We start from the raw sequence: 11981 nt of genomic DNA on the forward strand, positions 1-11981 counted from the left end.
GGCTTTCAATTGCTTTTATCTTGCCATTCACAGGGAAAACTTGGAAACCCAAGCAAAAGCAGGTTTATTTTCAAAAACACTAGCATTTCCATCAACTCTGGTGCCAGCCTTGAGCAGTGAGGGCTCATGATATCCCCTGTCATTGAAAATACATGTTCACTGGGCACACTGGTTGGTGGACATGACATATCGCTGAGCCACTTTGGCTAGGTGTGGCCAGACAGTGGGATTGTGTGCCCAATATGCCAGTGGATCTATCTGCATGTTCCCTATCAGCTGAGAGATACCATGTCACTGACAGTTGTGCTGGTGTCTCCTTTGCTTGGGTGGGCTGAGAGTCACTCATGCCAGCTGCTTTCTCTCTAGCCCGTAGCAGAACAGATAATTCTTTATGGGCAACATGCCTTTGGCTTTCTGAAGTGGAGTGCTGCTCCTGCTTGGGCTAGCACAACTCTCTGAAGTGCCTGCTGTTTTAAACAAAACCTTTGAAACCGCTGCTATCCCCAAAGACTTACTTTCAAAGTCCTTAGACCTAGCTTCCTTTTTCTTCTGATTAACAACCTGAAAATAAACTTTTTCCTTCAGTCTACTTGAATATTAGCTTCCCAATAACCACAAACTCTATCTGAGCGGTGATTCTCCAAGCGCTCTCATGGTAACTTTTGCTGGAGTTACAGACTCAACTAATTTTGAATCCGCCCCAACAGCTACAATAGCACTTACAGTTTTAGCATTCTCTAAAGTCGATGCATTTAGTTTAGTCAATAACATATCCAGCCCCTTAGTCAAATTCTTTAAAGACACTAAGGAAAAATAAGTCAATACCTCAGCAGCTGGCTCCTCAACCACAATTGTTAAAACTCAGACTCTTCATATTCTATCAGGTATGAGGGCTGACTCCCCAAAAATCTTTGGGGCAGATTTTCAAAGGGGTATGCGTGTAACCCCAAAAACCCGCTCCTGAGCGCGCCAAGCCTATTTTGCATAGGCTCAGCGACACGCGCATGTTCTGGGGCTTTGAAAAAGAGGCGGTCCAGGGGCGAGGCGGTCTGGGGGCAGGCACAGTGGCCATTTGCTGCTGTGCCCGGGATCGCGGGCCGGCCGTCACCCATCACACGGAGACAGGCGCAACTTATAGGACAAAGGTAAGGGGGGTGGGTTAGGTGGGGGGGGGGAGTGGAAGGAAAGTTCCCTCCAAGGCCACTCTGATTTCGGAGCAGCCTTGGAGGGAACAGAGGAAGGCTGCGCGGCTCGGCGTGCGCAAGTTGCACAATTGTGCACCCCCTTGCGCGCACCGACCCTGGATTTTATAATATGCGGGCGCATGTTATAAAATCAGGTGTAGATTTTTGCACGCCGGGTTGCGCGCACAAATCTATGCCCGCACGTAGGTATGAATATCTGGCCCTTTGAGCAGAAGTTGGGCTTTTTTCCTCTTGTACATCAAGCCTCAACATAAGTGTGTTTTGTATATCCAACTTGAGTTCTGATTGAAATCATTTGCTCTACCAGAATGGTTTCCATGGCCAATATTATCAGCAGCCTCATCTCAAGAGACAATTCTGCATTATCTGACAAGGAAACCTTAGATGTAGAAGAGTCCATCAATACAAATCTCAAGACCGTTGCTGCTTCACAATTTCTGGGCTATGCATTAGCTCCACTTAAAAGATACAGGACACAGGTTCCCCAGCTTCCTGTTGCAGATGGAAGGGCTTTATCCACAGGTCTGGTTAAAAGTGAACCTCCTATAGGATATACTCTTCCCTTCCACTTCAGTTACCATATAACCAACTCTTTAGCATAGGGAAGCAAAATGAAATTAGAAGTAATTGATGGGAGCTCACAAAAAACCTTAGCAGCCACAGTCATCTTGGGTCCCTTCCCCAGTGGAATTTGTTTTTTAATAAAATGTCAACTAGAGTCAATAGCAATCACACTGCTATCTCGTTCTTGCACTTCCACAACTATCAACAATAAATTTTACAGAGCTGTAGGGAATCTTCTATCGTTCAAAAAATAAATTAAAGTAAAATGGTGTTTCATTTCCTTAACAATTCTTAATTTTGTCTCAGTAGGTTCTTGACTGTCAAGGAGAAGAAGTGCATTTCCATTCAGGGCATGTAGGACGGCAGACCCACACTGCAGTCGGGCAACAGTGGACCCCCCTCCTGTGCGCTCTCCTGTTTAGCATGTTCAACCCGGAGTACAAAAGTACTATAGTAATAATCATTCAATCTATCATCCATCCATCCAAAGATCTTACAGCTTCTGCTAAGCTGCACTGATCATGCTATTGAAAACGACCAGAACTAAATGAGATTCAGATAATTTCCAACAGGGCAATGTTGAAAGGCATTAGAAATTATGCATGGTTTTTATTTTCTCCTTTCCTTTCTTCAGTACTATTTGCTGAAAGGACAAATATGTGACTCTAAAATGCCAGTTGGGTTTTCAGCTCATGACATCACATAAATTCAAATGAGTTTTCTAATCAGTGAGTGAGAGAGAGGCTACATGATCAGTATCAGGCATCTTTAGCAATCAGTTTTGTATGTGTAAATAGGGAGCTCTGCTTCTAAAAATGAAAGAAAACCATATAATAAAGCCTTTTTTATTTAAATAATAAAACATCTTCTTCATTTTTAGGATTTATGTAAAAATGCCATGTTTTACACATTTCAGTGGGAAAATAAGTGAGAATTAGAGACACACACCCATCATAGACGCCCACATTATTTCTATAATTTTTCAAACTACAGTAGGTGATTTTCCCTTTGCATCTAGTGATACTGGCCTGGGAAAAGGGAAATAACCTTTATTTTACTGCAGTTTCTGTCTATTATTTTTCTCATGGCTCTTTTGACCTCTTTGTTCTTGATGCTGTAGATCAGAGGATTCAGCATGGGAATCACAACTGTGTAAAACACAGAGGCCACTTTATTCTGACTCATAAACGAACCAGAATCCAATCGCATGTACATAAAAAATATTGTCCCATAAAACAAGGAGATGGCAGTGAGATGGGATGCACAAGTAGAGAAGGCTTTACGTCTCCCGTCTGTGCTGGTCATCTTCAGAACGGTGGAGAAGATGGAGGCATACGAGGTCAAGGTTATTAGAAAGCTGCTAAGCCCAAAGGCAACCACCAAAATAAAAAAGACAGTTTTACTAGTGATGGTCCTGGAGCAAGAAAGACTTAATAACGGCATGAAATCACAATAAAAATGATTGATCACATTTGGTCCGCAAAAGAACAAGCTGAATATGCAACCTGCATGTACAAATGAGATGAGGAATCCCCCTGCAAATACACCAGCCACTAGCTGACAGCAAACATCTGGATTCATGATGCTTGTGTAAAGCAGAGGTTTACACACTGCCACGTAGCGATCATACGCCATCACTGAGAGCAGGAATGACTCTGTCGATGTGAACACGGCAAAGAAATACAGCTGTGCTGCACAGCCATGGAAAGAGATGGTCTTTCTCTCAGCCAGAAGGTCAGCCAGCATTCTGGGAGTGACAACTGAGGAATAACAGAGATCGGAGAACGACAAACTACAAAGAAAGAAGTACATGGGGGTCTGAAGGTTAGGATCCAGCCTGGTTAATAGGATGATTCCAGTGTTTCCCAGCAGGGTGATCATATAGATCACTAAAAACAAGAGGAAGAGGAGAACCTGAATCCCTGGATCATCCGTGAGACCTAAAAGAATGAACTCTGTCACGGAGGTCTGATTCCTCTCTTCCATCATTCATCATTGTTCCTTCCTGTGGCTGAAACAAGCAAACTCATCAATATTTAGCATAGGCAAAATAAGATTTGATTTCTTTAATTTGAGCATATTTAGGAAGATGACTAAGACAGAAGGAGAGGCACTGCTACCATACAAAGGAAAGTCAAAAAGAAAAAGTGTTGAAAAATAAATAGTGCAAGAGGTATAAGTTCCAAAATCTTAAATACATATATAAAGCAAGCATAGATTAAAACCACATCTCAGAAAGTCATTAAGCCATATTTTTAAATGGCGTGTTTGCAAGTAAAGCAGTGAATGGTGATTAGTCCTAGAGAAGATTATATATAAAATGGTTAAAAACCGTCAAATAGAAGAGGATACTCATTTTGGCTCTCTATAATTATACACACTGTAATGTAATATTTATAATCATTTGTTTAACATATTAAAAACTTAGGGGTGGATTTATCAAAATGCGGTAAGTACTGCATGCTATAGCAAAAGAAGTGTGTTTTATGCTAATGAAGAGCTAAGTTAGTGCAAATTGTGATACCATTTTCAGATTCTGCGATAAGTGCCAGACCTGTTGTATTTCCTTCATTCAACCACCAGGGGACCATTGTTAATGGTCCTAGACACACGGGGGGGGGGGGGGGGGGGGGAGAGAGAGAGAGAGAGAGAGAGAGAGATAGAGAGAGAGAGAGAGAGAGCACCTGGCCATAATATCATGGCCCATAGGTAGGTTTTTGTATCCCTATGGTAGGCCCACCTAGTAACTCGAGGTGGGGATTAGGTAAGTGTGTAGGGGTTTAGGGGCCACTTTGACATTCTATGTGACACCTACGAACAGAACAGTGGTCTCTTGTGAAGATTTTCTGGCCTTCGGAGTGAGGAAACTCACTCCCAAGATGAGGTTTGGGCAAGGTTCTCTCCACCTAGCTTGATGTTACCCAGAAAACCTCACAACCTGCTTCTCAACAGATTAGAAAGTGTAACTATTTACAGATTCTGAATGTGATAACAGTTTCATTCAGAAACCCCATTTTACGAGAAGCCCATAATTGTACTCAGTAGAAAGATATGGCTCAAATAAGGAATGCAATATGTTTTGTCTGGTGGCTTGAAGCCTGCCCCTATAAGCCCACGCACTCACCCGGATGTTGCCAGCATCCTTATTCGCAGCACATGCCACCGACTTTCCCGTGCACAGCAAGATGCCACCAGTTCTCGCCCCTGTCTAAGCACGTGCGTGCCTGACAACTCAACATTTAAAAGGCCTGTGGTAGGAAAATGATGTGGCCCAGGGTTGATGACATTCTCTTCAGCCCTATAAAACAGCCCAGCAGTCATCTCTACCTTGCCTCAGCAAGATCCCTTACCTCATCCAGCCTGCCCTCCAGGTTTAGATTTCCTTTAGATTTTTTTTTTTTATATTCCACTTTATATAGCCTTGTCCAGCCTTGCCTCATCCAGCCTGCTTTCGATCCTTTTTCTTGACCAGCCTGCCTTCCATCCTTGCCTCTTTCATCCTGCCTTCCAGCCTTACCTCATCCAGCTTTGCTTTTCATCCTTGCCTCATCCATCCTGACTTCCATCCTTGACACGCCTGGTCTCCTCTTCAACCTTTCCTCATCCAGCCTGCCTATCTCTTTTACCTTGTCTTGTCTGTCTGTCTGTGTTACCCTTGTCTTGGGTGACTAACCCTGTCTTGTCTTATCTGTCCTGTCCTGTCCTGTCCGTCCCTCTTTGTCTTGTCTGTCTTGGCCAATCTCTTAGGTTCTGAATCCACGGCTCCCAAAAATAGGACATCAATACTTAAATATTCATGAAACATTTTCCTGCATATATTAGTCAGTCCTGATCTGATATAAATGTTCCAAGGCTGTAAACAATTGTACATGTGCTAAGCCTTAATGCGACATTGTAATGTCCATTTTATTGGATACGTAAAAATGACCATGAATGGATAAATAACTGGAGAATCATTACTGGACTTTTCCCCTTTTTTATCCAGTTAATCCTCTATGGAAGTCTTTCCTTCTTTCAGTGCTTCCGTTATCTTTTGACACATCTTGGCCATCCAGTGTCTTTCAGTAATGAGAAAATTAAATGCACTCTTTCTCCATTTGTTTTTGTTGGTTGATGTATTCCTCTTACCGTTTGAATATTCCTCAGTACCAAATAAGTCATCCTATAACTTCAGAAGGAGGAGGAGGACAAGTTATGTCTGTGGGAATGGGATAAATATTATTGAACTTTATGTAACATGGCGCCATTTGATTTAATTTTTCTATTCTATATTGCGTTATATATTTTTATTGCATTTTTTAATCTTGTATAATTTGTCTCCCTTTCTTTGATAAAATGTTTAATTTTACCTCTCTTATGGCTCTTTTGTAATTGGATAGATAGCTAAATATTTTATGTAAATACATAACTGCAACAATTCCCAACTTGTTCATATTCTATCAGACTTAAAGATATTTCACATACCTGTGGATGGAAGCTTCATTTCTTTCCTGTTTCCATTGTTTGGATGTTTGGATTACATAGGACATTTTATATTTTGTGCAAGGACAACTGGGAGACAATTCCCAGAGCACCTCACAGCTCTGAAAGTGAGGCCGAGGAGAAGCAATTAGGGTGATTAAATTAGAAATGTGCAGCTGTACCTGCTCTCTTACTTCTCACCTTCAATTTGAGTTTATTGTGCTTTATAAAGGTCTATTTTACATTATAATTTTATTAGATAAAGGGTTAATAGTGGATAATACAAATGTTACACTTAGATGACTTTTCTCTAGAGCAGAACACCTCATCTATGTAAATCTTATATTCTCATCCATGCATTTTCAGTATATATGTAAATTTATTTATTTTATTTTATTTATTTATTTGATTTTATATACCGACAACCGTTTGCACATCGTGCCGGTTTACAGATAACTTATAACAAGTAATATATAGGCAAGGCCTTTACAAGGAACAGTTTTTAACATAATGCAGTAACATGGCAATTAACTAGATAAATAAGTAGGGGAGGGAAGGGTAGGGATATACGGGACAAAAAGGAGGGGGGGGAGGGGTGAAAAAAGGAAAACTGAAGGAAAAGATATGTACAGGGGTTCAAGGGACAATTAATATATACATAGGTTATATACAAGGTTTGTTTTTTTTTTTTTTTTTTTTTTTGTTTAGGTTTGAGGGTCCTTGGAGGGGGTGGGTGTCGGGTGTAGGTCCTGAGGGGGAGTACTGGTGAGAGGTGGTGATCCGGTTAGGGTGTTAGTGAGAGATGAAGATGATTGGGGGTAAGCTTGGAGGAAGAGCCAGGTTTTGAGTTTCTTTTTGAATGTGGGTGCTCTTGAGTGGCATTTCCCATGCTGCTTTAGATGTAGGACTTTTTTTTTTGCATTGAGCTGGCCAGAGTTCATCCTTCTCACCCACCAGTCATAAGGTGCTGACATCACTTTTCATTCTTTCTAGCTTCCAAGGATCTTACTGAGTCTTACAACACAATAAGAATAATATGTGGTTACAGTCCTGTGGCTTTAAGGAGAATTTATTGTTCTTTATCCTGACACAGTCCTGTATGTTTGGATCCAGTAGATCCATTTCAGGCTGCAAAGAGAAATGTTGTTGTTATCCCTCCTTTCTGAATAACTCTTTGCTGTAGTATCCTTTCCTGCCACAAAATGGATGGATCAGGCTCATAGAACAAAGACAGTCACTCATTACATCTAGAAAGAGAGGTCATGGAATGACGGTGAAAGGGGGTAGACTCGAGAAATCTAAGGAAATATTTCTTTACAGAGAAGGTGGTGGATGCATGGACCATCCTCCCAGTGGAGGTGGTAGAGACAAGGAAGTATCTGAATTCAAGAAAGCAGAGGACAAGCACAGGCCGACATCTGAGGAAGTGGTAGGGATTATAAAACTGGTGTGGCTGGGCAGATTAGATAGGTCATAGGGTTTTTCTCTCCCATCATGTTTCTATGTTTCTTTGTCTTCTTCAGAGGGCCTAGACAAACAAAAATTATATTGGTTAGAGATCTAGTCAAAGACATACTCAAGACTGTAATGAAGGGGGAGGGGAGTATTATTAAAAAAATAAAATTAAGGGTGTTTGGATTTGTAGTCCAGCATTCCAAAGGTTCTCAAAGTGGCTGACAGCATTATTAGAATTCAGATACAAAAACTCCATGCTTCAAAAATCTTGCAATCTATATGGATACTTAAACAAAGGGAGATAAAGTGACTTGCCCAAGATCAGAAGAAGTATTAGTAGGGAAGCAGCATTTAAACACTTATTTCCCTTGCTCTCAGCCTACTGCTCTAACTGCTAGGCCAGAGGTTCCAAAACTTTACCCTGAACGACCTCCACCCTGAATATGCATGAGAGAAATTTACATCCAGTGCCTTCATTGCATGCACATTTTCTCATCTATATTCTTTGGGCATATCCTGAAAACCAGACCAGCTGGAGTCCCTCAAAGAGGGACTCCAGTAGGCCAGGCCTTCTCCCCAAGTGGGAGATTTTAATCTGCTGGAAGTAAATTGGATCACTCAATATCTGTAATCAATTAGAAGCAGAGAAATCCTGGATTCCTATCATGGGGACTGTTCAGACAAAGGGTAAGAACCCATGAGGAAGGGAAGATACTGTATCTGGCCCCTAAAAACACAGAAAGTGTTTCCACTGTCCAGGTAGGTGGTTACCGGAGCTCCAGTGATCATCAGATAATGTGGTTTAATATGACAAGAATCACACAAAGGTTAGAGTTCTGGATTTCAGGAGTATCAACTTTGTTATCATTGGACAGTATTTTTAGGACAGGGATGGACAACTCCAATCCTCGAGTGTCTCAAGACTGTCGGGTTTTCAGGATATCCACAGTGAATATGCAGGAGATGCATTTTCCTATAGTGAAGGCAGTGCATTCAAATGCATCTCATGAATATTTAGTGCAGATATCTTGATAACCCAACCAGCTTGCAGCAGTTGAGAACCAGAGGGGCCTACCTCTGCTTTAGCAAGTTCTGGAAAGGGAGAAAGATGTTTGGGAAGTAGAAGAACTAAAAGGGTTAGTGGGGGCAGAAAATGATTTTCTTAGGAAAGTAAAAATAAAACAAGAGGAAAAAAAAGCCTGGTTATAGTTATCAAAGGAGGTGGTTAAAAAAGTAAAAATTGAAATATTAGAATTCAAAAAGTACCAGGAAAGGGCAGGGAAGGAAATTTGGAAAAGTTTTGAGAAGCAGGGAATGTACTCAGGAAAACAAATGCAGGAACAATAGAGAAACTGGTGAAGCAAGGTGAGAAGGCTTTTTTCAAGTATGTATGCCATTGATCGCCAAAATTATGGAAAAGATAGTCAATAAACAACTATCTGAATATTTGGAAGAAAACAACATTCTTGTATCTTCCCAGTATGGCTTTCGGAAATCGTTAAGCACTGAATCTCTCCTTATCTCTCTTACCGATTCTATTCTATCTAATATGGACAAAAAACAACCACATCTTTTGATACTACTAGATCTCTCTGCAGCCTTTGACACTGTCAACCATTCATCTCTATTAAAATGTCTGGCAGATATAGGCATTAAAGGAACAGTCTTCAGCTGGTTCAAATCCTTCCTAGCAAATAGACAATTCAAAGTAAAGATTAACAACAAAGAATCACAACCGATCCCTTCCAACCGGGGGGTCCCTCAGGGTTCCTCCCTTTCCCCTACCCTCTTCAACATTTACCTCTTACCTCTATGTCATCTACTTACTAAACTAAACCTAACTCACTATCTCTACGCGGATGACATCCAGATACTCATTCCCAATCTCAGAATCCTTACAAAAAACCTTGGCTCACTGGAACAATTGTTTGCAACAGATCAATCATCTTCTCTCCAGCCTTTGCCTCATTCTTAACAACAACAAAACTGAGATCCTAATCATCAATCAAGACATCAACATCAAACTTCTAAACCCAGCTGACCTAATCAACTCATCCACTCCCATATTAAATCACTCACCACATGTTCGAGATCTAGGTATCATGCTAGACAATCAGCTCAATTTTAAAAAATTCATAAGCACAACCACCAAAGACTGTTTTTATAAGTTACAAGTCTTAAAAAAATTGAAGCCTCTTCTTTATTTCAACGATTTTCGGATGGTCCTACAAGCCATTATTCTATCAAAAGTCGACTATTGCAATTCGCTTCTCTTTGGCCTTCCATATTCATCCATCAAACCCCTCCAAATGCTACAGAACTCTGCAGCCAGAATCCTTACCAATATGAATAAAAGAGATCACATCACCCCCATTCTCAAGCTCCTCCACTGGCTGCCTATAAAGGAAAGGATCCTATATAAAGTACTCACCGTAATTCATAAATCCATTCACAATATCTCTCCTCTTCAATTATGTAACCAACTACGCCCTCACTCCTCCTCTAGACCCATCAGAGGAGCATATAAAGGCACACTCTATGTACCTTCAACAAAATCCTCGCATCATAAACGTGCCATATCTATAGCAGGCCCCATTCAATGGAATGCGCTCCCACCAGACATTCGGCTTGAGTTCTGCCACTCTTCATTCAAAAAAAAACTTAAAACCTGGCTCTTTAGCCAAGCTTTTCCAGGACCATGATCATCATTTTTTCCCCTCCAACCACCAAGAACATATCTTCTTCACAAACCCCCATTTTCCATACCACTACCTACTTCGGTATCTAATCTCTTGCTGCAGGACACTTGAGACTTTCTCACTTATACGTTATAATTTTTATGCTCAATAAGACCTGTCAACTTAATTGTTTAAGTCTTTTTTTTTTTTTTTTTTCTCCTTTATCTTTTGGTCATCAATGTTACAACGTTATTGTTAAATTTTGAACTTATGTACACTGTTCCAAGTTTCATAACCTTGTTCTATGTAATGCCTTTTGGCAATTTTCATGTTCTGTTTCAATGTAAACCGATGTGATCTTTATTTCATATAGGAACACCGGTATATAAAAATCTAAAAATAAATAAATAAATAAATGTATATGTAAATTAAAGGAGAAACCCAGGCCTGGATTTATACACAGGCACAGTAGCCTTTTACTTAAATTAGCAAAACCGAGGCGGGTAGTCCCTCCAGGTTGCAGGCTTCCAATCCCATCCTTCACTCTCCCAGCTACTGATTCTTCATTGCCACCTTCACCCCCAACAAAACCTCAGATCTCCCGTGCTGGTACTGCTGTTCTGAGAAGGCAGCACAGCAAACATGCAGAGACTGAGTCAGCGTAAGACACCCACCTCCCACATGGAAACCAGATAGGAAAGGGTCGTTGTTCAGCTTTTGAGTGCGGAGCCACAGGCTGACTGAATCCCCACTCTGTCTTCTCAGAACAGCAGCTCTAATACTGGAGTCCTGAGGTCAGTCAATGGGGGAATAGTGTGAGTCGAGGTAAAGAATCGCAGGGGGTAAGACTTGAGGGAAAGAATTGATCCCCAAGAGATTAAGATCTGCTAGGGTTAGGAAAAGGTTCAGAAAATTGGAGGTCTGAGGACCGGTGGTAGTAGTACAGAGTCCACATTGATAGTGCCAAGGCAGCAGACAACACAATTTGTCACTGGATAAACTGCAGAGGTGGTGTTGTATTACTGAGAGGAAGTAAGGAAGAATGTGTGCAGTGTGACAAGGGCAAAGTAGAAACAGTAGGCAAATATTTTCACTGGAGAAGGACCTCCGATATGTGGCAGGGGGTACATTTTGTAATAGAGTAGATGACATAATATTTAGAGGAGAAATAGTCTAGTTAGTTTACACAGAACTAGCAAAACTAAAAGTGGACAAAACTTTGGGACCAGAATATCCAAGGAAATCAGAGACGTTGTGGCAGCACCACTAATAAATCTGTTGGATCAGTCTTTGAAAATGAGTACAGGTCTGGAGGACTGGATAAAGCTGTATATTGCCCATTTTCATAAAAGTGGAACTAAGAAAGAGATTCCTTTACTTTATCCTCCATTTAACCAAAGTACCTTGGGAGACACGTGATGCAGTGATCCCAGGAACTACACTTCTAACCGGGTTCCAGGTGCCATCCCCTGCTATCAGAGATAATTTGCTGCATCCATGACCCAAAAAGACTCTTGATCTCATCTGAACAGTTCTTATGAATATCAATAAATATATGGGCAAGTCTCCTTCTGGTATGCCCCCTCAACCAGCAAAAAAAGTAGAAAGAAAAGAGTAA

General features: G+C 41.0%; 1 protein-coding gene across 1 annotated transcript; it reads right to left on the minus strand.

The window, feature by feature from the left end:
- Positions 1–2783: 2783 nt before the first annotated feature.
- On the minus strand, positions 2784–3758 carry LOC115075314 (olfactory receptor 5G3-like). Its single transcript, XM_029575609.1, has one exon. It carries the CDS (start codon positions 3756–3758, stop codon positions 2784–2786), a length of 975 nt encoding a protein of 324 aa, XP_029431469.1.
- Between the last annotated feature and the right edge of the window lie 8223 nt (positions 3759–11981).

The sequence above is a fragment of the Rhinatrema bivittatum genome, chromosome 13 (assembly GCF_901001135.1).
Source record: "Rhinatrema bivittatum chromosome 13, aRhiBiv1.1, whole genome shotgun sequence".
NCBI classification, from domain to species: domain Eukaryota; kingdom Metazoa; phylum Chordata; class Amphibia; order Gymnophiona; family Rhinatrematidae; genus Rhinatrema; species Rhinatrema bivittatum.

What these genes read in the sequence shown, in the direction of transcription:
- LOC115075314 (XM_029575609.1), bottom strand. Translation starts at nt 3,758, where the DNA reads ATGATGGAAGAGAGGAATCAGACCTCCGTGACAGAGTTCATTCTTTTA.